The sequence below is a fragment of the Coturnix japonica genome, chromosome 29 (genome assembly GCF_054131305.1).
Source record: "Coturnix japonica strain WE chromosome 29, WE-NBRP24, whole genome shotgun sequence".
In the NCBI taxonomy this organism is placed as follows: Eukaryota; Metazoa; Chordata; class Aves; order Galliformes; family Phasianidae; genus Coturnix; species Coturnix japonica.
In genome coordinates, this window is record NC_140691.1 from 54,745 (window position 1) to 74,122 (window position 19,378).

Consider the following 19,378-nt stretch of genomic DNA (forward strand, 5'->3'; position numbering starts at 1 on the left):
CGAATCAGAACTTTGTTTCATGTTGCCAGATATTGTGGTTTCCTTTTCAGGGGATTCCTTTGCTGTATAATAAGAAGGCCGAGGGCATCCTGGCCTGCATGGGAAACAGTGTTGCCAGCAGGAGCAGAGAGGTGATTGTCCCCCTGTTCTCAGCACTGATGAGGCCGCAGCTCGAGTGCTGTGTTCAGTTTTGGGCCCCTCAGTGCAAGAAAGACATCGAGGCCCTGGAACGCGTTCAGAGGAGGGCAACAAAGCTGGTGAGGGGTCTGGAGCACAGGCCGTATGAGGAGCGGCTGAGGGAGCTGGGATTGTTCAGCCTGGAGAAGAGGAGGCTCAGGGGAGACCTCATTGCTCTCTCTAACTTCCTGAAGGGAGGCTGTAGTGAGCTGGGGCTCGGCCTCTTCTCTCGTGTCATTAATGATAGGACCAGAGGGAATGGCTTCAAGCTGCGACAGGGGAGATTCAGGCTGGACACTACGAGGTATTACTGCTCAGAAAGGGTGGCCAGGCACTGGAATGGACACAGGGAGGTGGTGAAGGGAAGGGGACGAGGGCGAGGAAGGAAGGAAGGGAAGGGGAAGGTAAAGGAAGGAAAGCGAGAGGAAAGACACGAAATGAGACGTGAATTTTGGGTCCTTTTCCGGCAGCCGCCCCCCCCCAACAGGCCCCAGCCCGGCCTGAGCCACGTGACAGTGCCAGTGCCAGTGACAGGAAGTGCTTCCTGCAGGCGGCGGAGAGCACTTCCGGGCCATGGCGGCATGGCGGCCATGAGCGGGGCCGGGAGGAGCGGGCTCTGTGCTGCGAACGGGGTCGGGCCTCGGGGCGGGGGCACGGAGGGGCTGTCGGGGGAGGAGCTCGCGGCGCTGCCGGCACCCAGAGGCGGCTCCCGGGCGGCTCCACGGTCTCGCTGTGCTGCGGAGTCACCCGGCCGGCCCCAAAAGCCTGGAGGCAGAGCCTGAGCCGGCCCCGGCCCGGATCGTGTGGTGCGGCTCCGGCCGTGCTGGGCTGTGCGGCATGAAGATGACTTGCGGAATCAAACTCTATAACCCAAAGATGGGTTCTAAAGCAGGTATGTTTATTCCAGCGTTGCGCAGCGCCGGGTGCAAGCGGGAGAGCTCCACCAAACTTGCACACCGTAAGGAGAAAAGTGTGTTACAGATATAGGTTAAGCTAATACGTAATCAATAGTCTCCTCCTCAGTTTGATTACATATTCATTACATTCCCTAGGACCCCGTTCCCCGCGACCCTTGCCGTTGTTTTGGGGTGAAATTCTTCTTCTGTTTTCTTCTTGGTGTTATCTGCTGGTATCGTTCTCCCATGTCAGCATCATCTTGCCCGGGGGTATCTAATCCTTCTTCTTGTCAGAGGTCTCCGGACAATTTCTTCTTATCTTTATTGCCCTCTTCTCTGGTTTTATTTTGACTAAGTGTCTGTAATTCCCCCTATCCCTGCACTTTTAAATGTAAACTATCTGCAGTTACCCTTTGTCTCGGATTCTGTGAAGTTCCCCTTTCCCTTTCTATAGCAGAGTGTTACCTTGCCTCCATTTCAGTCTTTGGGTCCCCAGGGAGGCTCTCCCTGGGGGTGTCCCGATTCGAAGGCAGGATTCAATCCCGCCGCAGCCCGTCCATGGCAGGCAAACGCTTCTCTCCTCTGCTCTTGGGACTCAGCAGTGCCAGGGGTTTCACAGCGCGCGTGTTGCAGTGGCTGGCAGCCTCCGTGTGTTTCTCTATTGCATACAGGATCCCATGGTGGAGCCGCGTCAGAAGCAGACGTTGGTGTCTTGTGGCAGGAGCAAGGGCAGTGGAAGCGCTGCCCAGGGCAGGGCGGTGGTGACTGCCATGAGAGCGGAGGTCTGATGCCATCTGCGAGGGATGGGATTTGCATCCGGTGGCTTTTCCGTTGCAGAATGTCCAGCAGCAGAGCGTGAGTGGCCGTGAAATGAAGCTGGGCCCCAGGAGAGCCGCCTGGAGCTGCGTCACGAGCTTCGTGCGTGGCCAGCGCAAGGTAGGTGTGCCTTACTGTAAGCGTGCGCTGAAGCAGTGTTGGTTAAGCACGGCTCACTCCTCTGTCTGCAACAGATGGGCTTTCTGCGCGCTTTATTGCTGTGGCCGTAGAATTCCCTCTTTCTTACCATCTGATCTGTGAAGGCTTTTGTGTGGGAAGGTTTTGAGGAATGAGGGAGTAGAAATTGCTTTAGTCACGAGTCATCTGGAAAGGTTTCACAGAAACGGTGACATTTGCAGAAGGAACGTATTGGCATTGGCAGTTGTGCCAAATACTCACTGGGATGGAGAGGAGGGAGTACCTGCAGAAGACCGTTCTCTTCTGGTTTTGAGGAAGCCGGGCAGAGCTCAGATTGCAGCTTAAGCAATGTTCTTTTGTCACACTCTGTGTCCTGTGTTGCGTTCTCTCCTTTCGATTCCAGTTCTCCTGACAGGTTAGGCTTGAATTCAGCATAATATCTGCTTCTCCCTGGGTTCAGGTTCTTTGGGTCTCCTGCCTGCTTTTCTCCCTTTTCTTAATGGAGAGTGGAGTTTCTACCACAGAGCAAAGTTTCGTGATTGACAGAAACAAATATGGAACATATTAGATGAACACAGCTCTGCATTTTTTTCTTCCTCCGAACAGCAAGGGACTCCTGTGCTCTCATTAATATCATCAGTGAGTAGATGCTGCCTTCTGCTGGAGCCTAAAATGCTTTCTGCAGTTGAGTGGTTGGAAACATAGGGTTTTAACTTAAAATTGTTTGCGCAGGGTGAAGGTTGGGAATACAATTAGAATACAGTTACACAGTGCTCTATCCCCAGCACTTTCCATCATTTTTCTTAACACAGCTTACGGTTCATTTCAAAACAAACTAACAAAGATGAACTTGGGTTAGCGTAGCCTGTTTTAAATGATCCTTCTGTGTCTTTTCCAGGCTGGTAGCAGAATGGAGACTTTCCCGAGGCACTGAGGAACAGACACAAGCTTCTTTTGAAGGCTTCAATGAAATTCTGCCCCAGCAGTATCTGTGGTCTTTTGATGCTAAGGAGCTGGACGTAAAGGATTCTTTGACTATTGCCAGATCCAGGCTGCTACAGGTATGTCACGGTTTAAACTAAAAATCCACCTGCGTCCGTGACAGGGACTGTGGGCCCAGCAGGGGCCCTAGGCCGAAAGGAAAAAAAGTTAATTAGGAAAAGAAAACAGCAGCAACAATCTAAGGAGGCACACTTATTTACTAAATTACTATATCGAAATACAGGATAACACAGTATAATACAATATAATTGAAAATTGAGCTAACGAATCAAGCAAAATAGGAGAGAGAATGAGTCCCGAAACCGAGAGGCCTACTGTAAATCTAGGCGAAACGGTGAAGGCTCCCACACACTCCCCTGAACGCCAGAACTCGAAAGACGTCAGTCTAGCCTGCGACAGAGTTAATATAGTGTCCAGGTCCCGTGACCTCGTGTTGTTCTCTGGGAGATGTAGTCTTCTTCTGTAAGTTGCAGATTCAGTAAAACTATTCATGCTTTATATGATGTTATGATGTGGAATACTGATAGCAAAATTACAAAATTATTAAACCATGACAAGGTAATACTTGCATTTCAGTCAGTGTCTGAAGAGCAAAGTTCATTAAGGCTGGCGGTTCTGTTTTCAGGATGTGTGAGAGAAGCCTTATGTATCAGTTAGTATTTGGTTACTGTGTTGGTCTTCACTTTCTTCTTTGCAACCAATTTACACGTTTCTAACGTTAAGATTCTGCCAGCATAAATTTTTTGGCTAACAGTGTTTTTGTAGTCCTTGACAATGTGATTTGCGTGTGTCTAAAGAGTGAGCAACTAGAAAGCAAGGGAGCAAAGAACCAAATATCAGCGGATGGTCAAATTACTGAGTGGAGCAGGTTTTAGCTGCTTTTGGGTTCTCCAAGTTATACTCTACAGCAAAACATCGTATTTCTAGCACAGAATGGTACGGTTAGGTAAAGACAAAGTACGTTGTTAGTTTGAATGTCTAAATACAAATGTTTTCATGAGTGGTATTTCTCTTTTGTGGCCTCTCCACATTTTCTTTGTGAGCGGATGTTATTATTTGCTATGAAAGTTTGAGAGTTTAATATTAAAAACGAGTGTAGTGTGATTGCAGGTGCTTTTAAGTACAGTAGTATTTCAGTACAATAGTCTTGCTGTAGAAGCAAAGTAGTAGGTTGTAGTTTCAATGATTCCATGTGGGTGCCCAGCCCAAAGTGGGGATTCCCTTATGAAAGGAGGGGGAGGGTGAAGGAGGCCGAGGGCCCTTTTCTCGGGGCCAGCTCTCTGTGCCCTCTTGCTGGCCGGAGAGAAGGGCTGCCCGCTGGACACAGGGAGTGCCTTGTAGCTCCCGTGCCGTGCCCTGCCCTCCAGCCCCCTCCTCATCCTATGCGGAACACCACTCCCAGCAGCACAGGTGCCATTTTGGAATCTTCCCCATGTCACAGCTGTCACCTTGGTTGCTGCGGCTCCACCCGACTCACTCACCTCTGAGAGTGCTGGGCAGGTAGCAGCCATGTCCAGCACGAAGCGAGGGCGAGAGGAATGTAGTGAGGATTTAAGTGGGAGAAGGAGCTGGGGGCCCCAGAACCGAAGAGGAGGAGGGTGCCCGCCATAACCATCAAATGGAGGAGGGGGAAAGGAGCCCGTTTCCATCATGCCTGGACCAGCCCTGTGACCACCACCCATGTGGAGCCGATGGAGGTGGATCCCCCTCCGGAGGAACCGATGGAGGTGGATCCCCCTCCAGAGGAGCCCATGGACGTGGATCCGCCTGCGGCATAGCTGGCCTGGCACCACACCACCGTGCCAGGCCCCGCGTTGGCATGGTCACAGCTTCACCATCGCTGGTCCAGGCACTCGGCTCCTTTCCTGCTGCGTGGCCCCTGCCCCCAGCATGAGCTGGGTGGCATTATTTAACATCTTCTTCTCCTCCACCTCGTTGCTCCTCCGGTTCTGTGGGCCCCCAGTTCCTTCTTCCCCCTGTTGTAGTTAGGTGTTTGCTCTGTTCTTTGTTTTGATGGTTGTGTTAGGTTAGTGTTAGTGTTCAGTTTAGTTTTAGCGTTAGGGATAGGTTCCTGTTTGTTCTTTAGAGTTAGGCATAGGTTCCTGTTTGTTCTTTAGGGTTAGGTATAGGTTTCTGTTGTTATTTTAGAGTTAGGCATAGGTTAGTGTTCGTACTTACAGTCAGGCATTGGCTGCTACACTCAAGTAAAAGTAACCGCTGCTCCTGGGTAAGCACACAGTGTTGCCATCAGGGCTCAAGCTCAGGCAGCCAGCTGACCGGGGCAGAATTTGTGTTAGACGCTGCTCAGTGACAACACCCAGAACAAAGTAGCAAGGATGTGAAGTGCAGGAGACTACTTGCGCTTAGCACATTCTGTCTGCTGTAACAGCATTACTCAAAGATTTCTAATCAGGCCAAGATCTTTGTGATGCAGCAGTTTGTTCATTACTGCCATCATGGGCGCACAACCCTACTGGCGAGGAATGGAAGGCCCTATATGCTGGCCCGACCCTACCCGCAGGGAGGTGTGCTCCCTCCCCTGGGCACGGGTCAGGGACATTGCTGGGAGACTTCCCAGTCTGATCTGCCCTTCTGTCTACTATCCCCTGCTGATAGTTCAGGCTGGCAGTGAAGAAGTTAGTAAAAAAAGCCTGAAGGCTATCAAAGATGATTTCAGGGGACTGGGGCGGGTAATCGAAGGAACAGGTGTGCGGGTGGTTATTGCATCTGTACTTTCAGTGGCAGGGAGGGATACTGAGTTGGACCTAAAAACCCACCTCTTAAACAAATGGTTAAAGAGTCGGTGCAGACATAGGAGTCTTGGTGTTTTTCACCATGGGGCAATTTATTTGGCTCCTGGCATGACAGCTACAGACGGAAGCGGCCTGTCTCAAAGGGGTAAGAGGGTTCTAGCTGAGGAACTGTCAGGACCCCACCAAAAACCTGCACCCTGACTTGTAAAATGGTTACACAGATATAGGTACACCTCATACATAGTCAATGATGTAAGGAAGGACACTGGACACACCTTCGTTGGCTCCACAGCCGCAGTCCAACACGGCGGCCAGGCCCGTCGATCCATTCCTTTGCTTGCTGCCAGTTCCCACAGGGAGTCCTCACTCAGACACCTGAAACAACAACGCACACAAACACATCAGGCAAACAACAGACACGCACACAAACACAAAACGCCCTCCTCGGATCCCGCCACTCACCCTTCCTTTGCCAACTTCTCTTGCTCACCTTCAGGGCAGTGCCAGCCCCTTCAACCCGATCACAGAATCACAGAATGACCCGGGTTGGAAGGGACCTCAAGGATCATGAAGCACCAACCCCCGCCTGGCTGCGGGGCTGTGGCAGCCGGTGTGGCTGGGTGCAGCACGTGGGCATGTGGGAGGGCCTGCAGCAGGGATGTGGGGTGTAGTCAGAGTGACTGGAATTCCAATTCAGTCAGAGGTCTTAATTGTAGGTAAGGGTTGAATCCGCCAAGGTGCCGCACAAGGAGAGGCGCTGGGTGCGACTATGGAAAGCAGAGCTTGTGTGTCCCAGGAGGCAGGCGTAGTCAGGTCCCCTTTGGAGCCTGCCGTTGTTGGTGCTCAGCTCAGGAGCCCCATCAGGAGCTGCTGCGTGCTGCGTCTGTGTCACGGACTTATCTAGATCAATATGATTGACTGATCAATCTATGATCTCCAGATGATGTTATGATGTGAAATACCAATAGAAAAAAATACAAAACCACAACAGTATGGCAGCCCAAAAAGATTCCCTTCTGGAAGAAGGGGGAGGGTGAAGGAGGGTGAAGGAGGCCGAGGGCCCTTTACTTGGGGCCGGCTCGTCTGTGCCCTCTTGCTGGCCAGAGAGAAGGGCTGCCCGCTGGGCACAGGGAGCACCTTGTAGCTCCCGTACCATGCCCTGCCCTCCAGCCCCCTCCTCATCCTATGTGGAACTCCAGTGCCAGCAGTGCGGCCGCCATTTTAGAACCCTCTCCATGTCACCATGGTCACCGTTGCCGCATGCCTCTGACAGTTGTGGCAGTTAACAGCCATGCCTGCTGCAAAGAGGGCGAGGGTTGAAGTTTCTGGTGGGAGGATGGAGCTGGGGGCCCTAGGAGTCAGAAGGAGGAGGGGGCCCGCCATGACCATCAGGCAGAGGAGGGGTAAGAGAGCCATTATCCATCATGCCTGGACCAGCCCTGTGACCACCACCCATGTGGAGCCTATGGAGGTGGATCCCCCTCCGGAGGAACCGATGGAGGTGGATCCCCCTCCGGAGGAACCGATGGAGGTGGATCCCCCTCCAGAGGAGCCCATGGACGTGGATCCGCCCGCGGCATAGCTGGCCTGGCACCACACCACCGTGCCAGGCCCCGCGTTGGCATGGTCACAGCTTCACCATCACTGGTCCAGGCACTCGGCTCCTTTCCTGCTGCGCGGCCCCTGCCCCCAGCATTAGCTGGGTGGCATTATTTAACATCTTCTGCTCCTCCACCTTGTTGCTCCTCTGGTTCTGTGGGCCCCCAGTTCCATCTTCCCCCTGTTAGGTTAGGTGTTTGTTATGTTCTTTTTTGTTGATGGTAGTGTTAAGTTAGTGTTAGTGTTAGTGTTCAGTTTAGTTTTAGTGTTAGGGATAGGTTCCTGTTCGTTTTTTAGAGTTAGGCATAGGTTCCTGTTTGTTCTTTAGGGTTAGTTATAGGTTTTTGTTGTTATTTTAGAGTTAGGTATAGGTTTTTGTTGTTATTTTAGAGTTAGGTATAGGTTTCTGTTGTTATTTTAGAGTTAGGCATAGGTTAGTGTTCGTACTTGCAGTCAGGCATTGGCTGTTACACTCAAGTAAAAGTAACCGCTGCTCCTTGGGTAAGCATGCAGCTGGTTGCTCACCCCGAGCAATGAGTGCGACTGCCCTGACAGTTTGATGACATCTGCGATGAACTGAATTTCCCTCTTGGGACTTTTCCTTTGCAGAACATGGAGGAGCAGAGCGTGAGTGGCTGAGAAATGGAGCTGGGACTCAGGAGAGCAACACGTGGCTGTGTCCCAGAGCTCCCAAAGTGTGGCCATTGCAAGGTAGGAGTGCCTTACCGAAAGCGTTGTTCAAGCACAGCTCCTGGCACTGTCTGCAACAGATCCGCTCTCTGCGTGCTTTCTTTCAGTCGCTGGTGTTGTGCAGCACAGCCACGGCACGGCCCTCAGTGCGTACGCGAGGAGCGTGGAAAGGTAGGTGGTGAATTTTCATCTTGCTAACGCTAGGATTAGGAATGGTGAGCATTCCTAAAAGAGTGGCCACAAAGGTGTGATCTGCCTCGGGGAGAAGTTGATTCTCGCCTCTTCAGCTTTTCCCTTCTTTTCTGTCCACCTGTCCTTTCCAGCTCCTCCTCCCCTCAGCTGCAAGTGGGGCAGTGCTCGAGTGTGAGGACTCTTCCTTGGCATGCGGTAACAGACAATGCAGATGTGACTTTTGTGTCCTTCCTTGTTCTTGGGTTCGTAGCCCAGGGATATCTTGCGAGCAGCTCTCTAAGTCAGACTGTGCTGGCAGCGTGCGTGAGTGAAATAGTGCCTCTTTTTTCCCTCTTGCAGCAAGCTTGCCGAGGCAAGGCAAGCGCTACTCAGCTGAGGAAGAAAGCCGAGAAGGAAAGCAGAAAGCAACGATGAGGGCTTGAGCAAGAAGCTACAAAGGACAGCAGAACCACCTGCAACGCTTCCTCGGAGGTGGCACCAAGAGCTGCTGACTCAACAGCCCAGTTTACTGGCACAGCCGTGCTTTCCCTGTCATGGACGGTGGAGATGATGGAAGTGAACTGGACAGGAAGGACTTGTGCTGCGTTAGAAGCAATGAGGGCTTCACATAGGCAGGACTTGGTGTATGGCAAGAGCTGGAGACGCTGCGTTCCTTCAGGGTGTGTCTCTTGAGGTCCAGGCCTGGTGTAGGGTTAGGTTGAAATAGGGCTGGCTGGGACTGGAGAGGGAGGAGGTGACGTAGCCCCGGGGTTTGGCTTCTCCTTGGGTCTGACTGGAGGCTGAGTGACTGATTGCTAAGCGGCAATCCTGGGCACTGGGGTTTCATTTTGGGGTGTGGGCGGGGCAATAAATAGAAGCCAAATCTTCTTGTACGCAATAAAATTGAAGCGAACTTTCTAAACCTGGTGCTGCCTCTTTCAGTAGCTGGTCAGAACGTCCCTCGCTCGGGCTGGCAATCGCAGGGCGATGAAGCGGTCGGCTTCACGTCTCTCCCTTGACATGGTGCAGTGCAGGTTTTCCCCCGTTTCCTTGTTGGTCTTCCCAACCTGTGGCCTTTCAGCCAACCCGTAAGTGCTGGTGACAGGCTGTGAGCATCTCCTTGCTCTCTGAGGACTGACAGAAAGAAACCAGAGGAGGGGAAGCAGCCCGGCAGGAAGAAGGGTGTCCCGTGCTCAGCCCCTTGAGTTGGCCTCTCTTCCCTGAGGGCTCTTTCAGCTTCTGATGGATGCACCGTGTGTTGCTGTTTGCCCTGGGAAGCCCAGCTGCACGCTGGCAGCCGTGGCCTGTGCATCAGCCTCCCCTTGAGGCCCAAGGAGTTGTTTGTTTTTATGTATTCACTATTGGTGTGGCATTTTGTTGTTTTGTTCTGCTTTGAGATCAAGGGGTAATTTAACACCGTTGGAAGTCATTGGGGTTCAGGAGTAGCACATGTAGAATTTTGATCATGCAGCAAGTTGTGATTTCTACTGTGTTAAAGAACTGGCACACACATATACGCCTGCAGCCGGAGCTTGATTGACTCTCGTCAATACGGCCTTCCAAAGCCCGGCCCTGGGGAGTTGTCCAAAAATTTTCCAACCTTTTGTATTACCTAAGTTTATTTTAAGCAGACAAGGAGGAGTAATCTCTTAAAGGCTTTTTTAAAGGCATTGGACTAGGTTTTGATTATCACGTCTCAGGAAGCTTCTGCATTCCACCTAGTGCTAATGTGATACATCAAGAGCAGATGACACAAGAGATTCAGGCCTTGCTGCCAGTCTTTTACGAATCAGAACTTTGTTTCATGTTGCCAGATATTGTGGTTTCCTTTTCAGGGGATTCCTTTGCTGTATAATAAGAAGGCCGAGGGCATCCTGGCCTGCATGGGAAACAGTGTTGCCAGCAGGAGCAGAGAGGTGATTGTCCCCCTGTTCTCAGCACTGATGAGGCCGCAGCTCGAGTGCTGTGTTCAGTTTTGGGCCCCTCAGTGCAAGAAAGACATCGAGGCCCTGGAACGCGTTCAGAGGAGGGCAACAAAGCTGGTGAGGGGTCTGGAGCACAGGCCGTATGAGGAGCGGCTGAGGGAGCTGGGATTGTTCAGCCTGGAGAAGAGGAGGCTCAGGGGAGACCTCATTGCTCTCTCTAACTTCCTGAAGGGAGGCTGTAGTGAGCTGGGGCTCGGCCTCTTCTCTCGTGTCATTAATGATAGGACCAGAGGGAATGGCTTCAAGCTGCGACAGGGGAGATTCAGGCTGGACACTACGAGGTATTACTGCTCAGAAAGGGTGGCCAGGCACTGGAATGGACACAGGGAGGTGGTGAAGGGAAGGGGACGAGGGCGAGGAAGGAAGGAAGGGAAGGGGAAGGTAAAGGAAGGAAAGCGAGAGGAAAGACACGAAATGAGACGTGAATTTTGGGTCCTTTTCCGGCAGCCGCCCCCCCCCAACAGGCCCCAGCCCGGCCTGAGCCACGTGACAGTGCCAGTGCCAGTGACAGGAAGTGCTTCCTGCAGGCGGCGGAGAGCACTTCCGGGCCATGGCGGCATGGCGGCCATGAGCGGGGCCGGGAGGAGCGGGCTCTGTGCTGCGAACGGGGTCGGGCCTCGGGGCGGGGGCACGGAGGGGCTGTCGGGGGAGGAGCTCGCGGCGCTGCCGGCACCCAGAGGCGGCTCCCGGGCGGCTCCACGGTCTCGCTGTGCTGCGGAGTCACCCGGCCGGCCCCAAAAGCCTGGAGGCAGAGCCTGAGCCGGCCCCGGCCCGGATCGTGTGGTGCGGCTCCGGCCGTGCTGGGCTGTGCGGCAGGAAGATGACTTGCGGAATCAAACTCTATAACCCAAAGATGGGTTCTAAAGCAGGTATGTTTATTCCAGCGTTGCGCAGCGCCGGGTGCAAGCGGGAGAGCTCCACCAAACTTGCACACCGTAAGGAGAAAAGTGTGTTACAGATATAGGTTAAGCTAATACGTAATCAATAGTCTCCTCCTCAGTTTGATTACATATTCATTACATTCCCTAGGACCCCGTTCCCCGCGACCCTTGCCGTTGTTTTGGGGTGAAATTCTTCTTCTGTTTTCTTCTTGGTGTTATCTGCTGGTATCGTTCTCCCATGTCAGCATCATCTTGCCCGGGGGTATCTAATCCTTCTTCTTGTCAGAGGTCTCCGGACAATTTCTTCTTATCTTTATTGCCCTCTTCTCTGGTTTTATTTTGACTAAGTGTCTGTAATTCCCCCTATCCCTGCACTTTTAAATGTAAACTATCTGCAGTTACCCTTTGTCTCGGATTCTGTGAAGTTCCCCTTTCCCTTTCTATAGCAGAGTGTTACCTTGCCTCCATTTCAGTCTTTGGGTCCCCAGGGAGGCTCTCCCTGGGGGTGTCCCGATTCGAAGGCAGGATTCAATCCCGCCGCAGCCCGTCCATGGCAGGCAAACGCTTCTCTCCTCTGCTCTTGGGACTCAGCAGTGCCAGGGGTTTCACAGCGCGCGTGTTGCAGTGGCTGGCAGCCTCCGTGTGTTTCTCTATTGCATACAGGATCCCATGGTGGAGCCGCGTCAGAAGCAGACGTTGGTGTCTTGTGGCAGGAGCAAGGGCAGTGGAAGCGCTGCCCAGGGCAGGGCAGTGGTGACTGCCATGAGAGCGGAGGTCTGATGCCATCTGCGAGGGATGGGATTTGCATCCGGTGGCTTTTCCGTTGCAGAATGTCCAGCAGCAGAGCGTGAGTGGCCGTGAAATGAAGCTGGGCCCCAGGAGAGCCGCCTGGAGCTGCGTCACGAGCTTCGTGCGTGGCCAGCGCAAGGTAGGTGTGCCTTACTGTAAGCGTGCGCTGAAGCAGTGTTGGTTAAGCACGGCTCACTCCTCTGTCTGCAACAGATGGGCTTTCTGCGCGCTTTATTGCTGTGGCCGTAGAATTCCCTCTTTCTTACCATCTGATCTGTGAAGGCTTTTGTGTGGGAAGGTTTTGAGGAATGAGGGAGTAGAAATTGCTTTAGTCACGAGTCATCTGGAAAGGTTTCACAGAAACGGTGACATTTGCAGAAGGAACGTATTGGCATTGGCAGTTGTGCCAAATACTCACTGGGATGGAGAGGAGGGAGTACCTGCAGAAGACCGTTCTCTTCTGGTTTTGAGGAAGCCGGGCAGAGCTCAGATTGCAGCTTAAGCAATGTTCTTTTGTCACACTCTGTGTCCTGTGTTGCGTTCTCTCCTTTCGATTCCAGTTCTCCTGACAGGTTAGGCTTGAATTCAGCATAATATCTGCTTCTCCCTGGGTTCAGGTTCTTTGGGTCTCCTGCCTGCTTTTCTCCCTTTTCTTAATGGAGAGTGGAGTTTCTACCACAGAGCAAAGTTTCGTGATTGACAGAAACAAATATGGAACATATTAGATGAACACAGCTCTGCATTTTTTTCTTCCTCCGAACAGCAAGGGACTCCTGTGCTCTCATTAATATCATCAGTGAGTAGATGCTGCCTTCTGCTGGAGCCTAAAATGCTTTCTGCAGTTGAGTGGTTGGAAACATAGGGTTTTAACTTAAAATTGTTTGCGCAGGGTGAAGGTTGGGAATACAATTAGAATACAGTTACACAGTGCTCTATCCCCAGCACTTTCCATCATTTTTCTTAACACAGCTTACGGTTCATTTCAAAACAAACTAACAAAGATGAACTTGGGTTAGCGTAGCCTGTTTTAAATGATCCTTCTGTGTCTTTTCCAGGCTGGTAGCAGAATGGAGACTTTCCCGAGGCACTGAGGAACAGACACAAGCTTCTTTTGAAGGCTTCAATGAAATTCTGCCCCAGCAGTATCTGTGGTCTTTTGATGCTAAGGAGCTGGACGTAAAGGATTCTTTGACTATTGCCAGATCCAGGCTGCTACAGGTATGTCACGGTTTAAACTAAAAATCCACCTGCGTCCGTGACAGGGACTGTGGGCCCAGCAGGGGCCCTAGGCCGAAAGGAAAAAAAGTTAATTAGGAAAAGAAAACAGCAGCAACAATCTAAGGAGGCACACTTATTTACTAAATTACTATATCGAAATACAGGATAACACAGTATAATACAATATAATTGAAAATTGAGCTAACGAATCAAGCAAAATAGGAGAGAGAATGAGTCCCGAAACCGAGAGGCCTACTGTAAATCTAGGCGAAACGGTGAAGGCTCCCACACACTCCCCTGAACGCCAGAACTCGAAAGACGTCAGTCTAGCCTGCGACAGAGTTAATATAGTGTCCAGGTCCCGTGACCTCGTGTTGTTCTCTGGGAGATGTAGTCTTCTTCTGTAAGTTGCAGATTCAGTAAAACTATTCATGCTTTATATGATGTTATGATGTGGAATACTGATAGCAAAATTACAAAATTATTAAACCATGACAAGGTAATACTTGCATTTCAGTCAGTGTCTGAAGAGCAAAGTTCATTAAGGCTGGCGGTTCTGTTTTCAGGATGTGTGAGAGAAGCCTTATGTATCAGTTAGTATTTGGTTACTGTGTTGGTCTTCACTTTCTTCTTTGCAACCAATTTACACGTTTCTAACGTTAAGATTCTGCCAGCATAAATTTTTTGGCTAACAGTGTTTTTGTAGTCCTTGACAATGTGATTTGCGTGTGTCTAAAGAGTGAGCAACTAGAAAGCAAGGGAGCAAAGAACCAAATATCAGCGGATGGTCAAATTACTGAGTGGAGCAGGTTTTAGCTGCTTTTGGGTTCTCCAAGTTATACTCTACAGCAAAACATCGTATTTCTAGCACAGAATGGTACGGTTAGGTAAAGACAAAGTACGTTGTTAGTTTGAATGTCTAAATACAAATGTTTTCATGAGTGGTATTTCTCTTTTGTGGCCTCTCCACATTTTCTTTGTGAGCGGATGTTATTATTTGCTATGAAAGTTTGAGAGTTTAATATTAAAAACGAGTGTAGTGTGATTGCAGGTGCTTTTAAGTACAGTAGTATTTCAGTACAATAGTCTTGCTGTAGAAGCAAAGTAGTAGGTTGTAGTTTCAATGATTCCATGTGGGTGCCCAGCCCAAAGTGGGGATTCCCTTATGAAAGGAGGGGGAGGGTGAAGGAGGCCGAGGGCCCTTTTCTCGGGGCCAGCTCTCTGTGCCCTCTTGCTGGCCGGAGAGAAGGGCTGCCCGCTGGACACAGGGAGTGCCTTGTAGCTCCCGTGCCGTGCCCTGCCCTCCAGCCCCCTCCTCATCCTATGCGGAACACCACTCCCAGCAGCACAGGTGCCATTTTGGAATCTTCCCCATGTCACAGCTGTCACCTTGGTTGCTGCGGCTCCACCCGACTCACTCACCTCTGAGAGTGCTGGGCAGGTAGCAGCCATGTCCAGCACGAAGCGAGGGCGAGAGGAATGTAGTGAGGATTTAAGTGGGAGAAGGAGCTGGGGGCCCCAGAACCGAAGAGGAGGAGGGTGCCCGCCATAACCATCAAATGGAGGAGGGGGAAAGGAGCCCGTTTCCATCATGCCTGGACCAGCCCTGTGACCACCACCCATGTGGAGCCGATGGAGGTGGATCCCCCTCCGGAGGAACCGATGGAGGTGGATCCCCCTCCAGAGGAGCCCATGGACGTGGATCCGCCCGCGGCATAGCTGGCCTGGCACCACACCACCGTGGTCATGGTCATGACCGTTGGCATGGTCACAGCTTCACCATCGCTGGTCCAGGCACTCGGCTCCTTTCCTGCTGCGTGGCCCCTGCCCCCAGCATGAGCTGGGTGGCATTATTTAACATCTTCTTCTCCTCCACCTCGTTGCTCCTCCGGTTCTGTGGGCCCCCAGTTCCTTCTTCCCCCTGTTGTAGTTAGGTGTTTGCTCTGTTCTTTGTTTTGATGGTTGTGTTAGGTTAGTGTTAGTGTTCAGTTTAGTTTTAGCGTTAGGGATAGGTTCCTGTTTGTTCTTTAGAGTTAGGCATAGGTTCCTGTTTGTTCTTTAGGGTTAGGTATAGGTTTCTGTTGTTATTTTAGAGTTAGGCATAGGTTAGTGTTCGTACTTACAGTCAGGCATTGGCTGCTACACTCAAGTAAAAGTAACCGCTGCTCCTGGGTAAGCACACAGTGTTGCCATCAGGGCTCAAGCTCAGGCAGCCAGCTGACCGGGGCAGAATTTGTGTTAGACGCTGCTCAGTGACAACACCCAGAACAAAGTAGCAAGGATGTGAAGTGCAGGAGACTACTTGCGCTTAGCACATTCTGTCTGCTGTAACAGCATTACTCAAAGATTTCTAATCAGGCCAAGATCTTTGTGATGCAGCAGTTTGTTCATTACTGCCATCATGGGCGCACAATCCTACTGGCGAGGAATGGAAGGCCCTATATGCTGGCCCGACCCTACCCGCAGGGAGGTGTGCTCCCTCCCCTGGGCACGGGTCAGGGACATTGCTGGGAGACTTCCCAGTCTGATCTGCCCTTCTGTCTACTATCCCCTGCTGATAGTTCAGGCTGGCAGTGAAGAAGTTAGTAAAAAAAGCCTGAAGGCTATCAAAGATGATTTCAGGGGACTGGGGCGGGTAATCGAAGGAACAGGTGTGCGGGTGGTTATTGCATCTGTACTTTCAGTGGCAGGGAGGGATACTGAGTTGGACCTAAAAACCCACCTCTTAAACAAATGGTTAAAGAGTCGGTGCAGACATAGGAGTCTTGGTGTTTTTCACCATGGGGCAATTTATTTGGCTCCTGGCATGACAGCTACAGACGGAAGCGGCCTGTCTCAAAGGGGTAAGAGGGTTCTAGCTGAGGAACTGTCAGGACCCCACCAAAAACCTGCACCCTGACTTGTAAAATGGTTACACAGATATAGGTACACCTCATACATAGTCAATGATGTAAGGAAGGACACTGGACACACCTTCGTTGGCTCCACAGCCGCAGTCCAACACGGCGGCCAGGCCCGTCGATCCATTCCTTTGCTTGCTGCCAGTTCCCACAGGGAGTCCTCACTCAGACACCTGAAACAACAACGCACACAAACACATCAGGCAAACAACAGACACGCACACAAACACAAAACGCCCTCCTCGGATCCCGCCACTCACCCTTCCTTTGCCAACTTCTCTCGCTCACCTTCAGGGCAGTGCCAGCCCCTTCAACCCGATCACAGAATCACAGAATGACCCGGGTTGGAAGGGACCTCAAGGATCATGAAGCACCAACCCCCGCCTGGCTGCGGGGCTGTGGCAGCCGGTGTGGCTGGGTGCAGCACGTGGGCATGTGGGAGGGCCTGCAGCAGGGATGTGGGGTGTAATCAGAGTGACTGGAATTCCAATTCAGTCAGAGGTCTTAATTGTAGGTAAGGGTTGAATCCGCCGAGGTGCCGCACAAGGAGAGGCGCTGGGTGCGACTATGGAAAGCAGAGCTTGTGTGTCCCAGGAGGCAGGCGTAGTCAGGTCCCCTTTGGAGCCTGCCGTTGTTGGTGCTCAGCTCAGGAGCCCCATCAGGAGCTGCTGCGTGCTGCGTCTGTGTCACGGACTTATCTAGATCAATATGATTGACTGATCAATCTATGATCTCCAGATGATGTTATGATGTGAAATACCAATAGAAAAAAATACAAAACCACAACAGTATGGCAGCCCAAAAAGATTCCCTTGTGGAAGAAGGGGGAGGGTGAAGGAGGGTGAAGGAGGCCGAGGGCCCTTTACTTGGGGCCGGCTCGTCTGTGCCCTCTTGCTGGCCAGAGAGAAGGGCTGCCCGCTGGGCACAGGGAGCACCTTGTAGCTCCCGTACCATGCCCTGCCCTCCAGCCCCCTCCTCATCCTATGTGGAACTCCAGTGCCAGCAGTGCGGCCGCCATTTTAGAACCCTCTCCATGTCACCATGGTCACCGTTGCCGCATGCCTCTGACAGTTGTGGCAGTTAACAGCCATGCCTGCTGCAAAGAGGGCGAGGGTTGAAGTTTCTGGTGGGAGGATGGAGCTGGGGGCCCTAGGAGTCAGAAGGAGGAGGGGGCCCGCCATGACCATCAGGCAGAGGAGGGGTAAGAGAGCCATTATCCATCATGCCTGGACCAGCCCTGTGACCACCACCCATGTGGAGCCTATGGAGGTGGATCCCCCTCCGGAGGAACCGATGGAGGTGGATCCCCCTCCGGAGGAACCGATGGAGGTGGATCCCCCTCCGGAGGAACCGATGGAGGTGGATCCCCCTCCAGAGGAGCCCATGGACGTGGATCCGCCCGCGGCATAGCTGGCCTGGCACCACACCACCGTGCCAGGCCCCGCGTTGGCATGGTCACAGCTTCACCATCGCTGGTCCAGGCACTCGGCTCCTTTCCTGCTGCGCGGCCCCTGCCCCCAGCATTAGCTGGGTGGCATTATTTAACATCTTCTGCTCCTCCACCTTGTTGCTCCTCTGGTTCTGTGGGCCCCCAGTTCCATCTTCCCCCTGTTAGGTTAGGTGTTTGTTATGTTCTTTGTTTTGATGGTAGTGTTAGGTTAGTGTTAGTGTTCAGTTTAGTTTTAGTGTTAGGGATAGGTTCCTGTTCGTTTTTTAGAGTTAGGCATAGGTTCCTGTTTGTTCTTTAGGGTTAGGTATAGGTTTTTGTTGTTATTTTAGAGTTAGGTATAGGTTTTTGTTGTTATTTTAGAGTTAGGTATAGGTTTCTGTTGTTATTTTAGAGTTAGGCATAGGTTAGTGTTCGTACTTGCAGTCAGGCATTGGCTGTTACACTCAAGTAAAAGTAACCGCTGCTCCTTGGGTAAGCATGCAGCTGGTTGCTCACCCCGAGCAATGAGTGCGACTGCCCTGACAGTTTGATGACATCTGCGATGAACTGAATTTCCCTCTTGGGACTTTTCCTTTGCAGAACATGGAGGAGCAGAGCGTGAGTGGGCTGAGAAATGGAGCTGGGACTCAGGAGAGCAACACGTGGCTGTGTCCCAGAGCTCCCAAAGTGTGGCCATTGCAAGGTAGGAGTGCCTTACCGAAAGCGTTGTTCAAGCACAGCTCCTGGCACTGTCTGCAACAGATCCGCTCTCTGCGTGCTTTCTTTAAGTCGCTGGTGTTGTGCAGCACAGCCACGGCACGGCCCTCAGTGCGTACGCGAGGAGCGTGGAAAGGTAGGTGGTGAATTTTCATCTTGCTAACGCTAGGATTAGGAATGGTGAGCATTCCTAAAAGAGTGGCCACAAAGGTGTGATCTGCCTCGGGGAGAAGTTGATTCTCGCCTCTTCAGCTTTTCCCTTCTTTTCTGTCCACCTGTCCTTTCCAGCTCCTCCTCCCCTCAGCTGCAAGTGGGGCAGTGCTCGAGTGTGAGGACTCTTCCTTGGCATGCGGTAACAGACAATGCAGATGTGACTTTTGTGTCCTTCCTTGTTCTTGGGTTTGTAGCCCAGGGATATCTTGCGAGCAGCTCTCTAAGTCAGACTGTGCTGGCAGCGTGCGTGAGTGAAATAGTGCCTCTTTTTTCCCTCTTGCAGCAAGCTTGCCGAGGCAAGGCAAGCGCTACTCAGCTGAGGAAGAAAGCCGAGAAGGAAAGCAGAAAGCAACGATGAGGGCTTGAGCAAGAAGCTACAAAGGACAGCAGAACCACCTGCAACGCTTCCTCGGAGGTGGCACCAAGAGCTGCTGACTCAACAGCCCAGTTTACTGGCACAGCCGTGCTTTCCCTGTCATGGACGGTGGAGATGATGGAAGTGAACTGGACAGGAAGGACTTGTGCTGCGTTAGAAGCAATGAGGGCTTCACATAGGCAGGACTTGGTGTATGGCAAGAGCTGGAGACGCTGCGTTCCTTCAGGGTGTGTCTCTTGAGGTCCAGGCCTGGTGTAGGGTTAGGTTGAAATAGGGCTGGCTGGGACTGGAGAGGGAGGAGGTGACGTAGCCCCGGGGTTTGGCTTCTCCTTGGGTCTGACTGGAGGCTGAGTGACTGATTGCTAAGCGGCAATCCTGGGCACTGGGGTTTCATTTTGGGGTGTGGGCGGGGCAATAAATAGAAGCCAAATCTTCTTGTACGCAATAAAATTGAAGCGAACTTTCTAAACCTGGTGCTGCCTCTTTCAGTAGCTGGTCAGAACGTCCCTCGCTCGGGCTGGCAATCGCAGGGCGATGAAGCGGTCGGCTTCACGTCTCTCCCTTGACATGGTGCAGTGCAGGTTTTCCCCCGTTTCCTTGTTGGTCTTCCCAACCTGTGGCCTTTCAG

General features: G+C 52.0%; 1 protein-coding gene and 1 long non-coding RNA gene across 14 annotated transcripts; both read left to right on the plus strand.

Moving 5' to 3' along the window:
- Positions 1-720: 720 nt before the first annotated feature.
- Positions 721-9,164, plus strand: LOC146755848 (uncharacterized). 4 transcript variants are annotated; one of them, XR_014937879.1, is made up of 7 exons: positions 721-1,069; positions 1,911-2,009; positions 2,926-3,088; positions 7,991-8,092; positions 8,179-8,242; positions 8,395-8,505; positions 8,603-9,164. It is a non-coding gene; the product is annotated as an uncharacterized LOC146755848 (long non-coding RNA). The 4 variants fall into 4 exon arrangements; XR_014937878.1 differs by having other exon boundaries at positions 736-1,069; positions 8,395-8,458; XR_014937876.1 differs by lacking the exon at positions 8,395-8,505 and having other exon boundaries at positions 730-1,069.
- Positions 9,165-9,853: 689 nt separating this feature from the next.
- On the plus strand, positions 9,854-19,219 carry LOC146755849 (uncharacterized). Of its 10 annotated transcripts, none has more exons than XR_014937851.1 (7): positions 9,854-11,096; positions 11,772-12,036; positions 12,953-13,115; positions 18,045-18,147; positions 18,234-18,297; positions 18,450-18,560; positions 18,658-19,219. XR_014937851.1 is itself a non-coding variant. In XM_085525158.1 (7 exons), exons 4-7 carry the CDS (start codon positions 18,048-18,050, stop codon positions 18,692-18,694), a joined length of 312 nt encoding a protein of 103 aa, XP_085381284.1. In that variant the 5' UTR covers positions 10,763-11,096; positions 11,772-12,036; positions 12,953-13,115; positions 18,045-18,047; the 3' UTR covers positions 18,695-19,219. The 10 variants fall into 10 exon arrangements, 4 of the variants coding, with proteins under 4 accessions (XP_085381284.1, XP_085381286.1, XP_085381285.1 ...); XR_014937849.1 differs by having other exon boundaries at positions 18,450-18,513; XR_014937852.1 differs by having other exon boundaries at positions 11,938-12,036.
- The last annotated feature ends 159 nt before the right edge of the window (positions 19,220-19,378 follow it).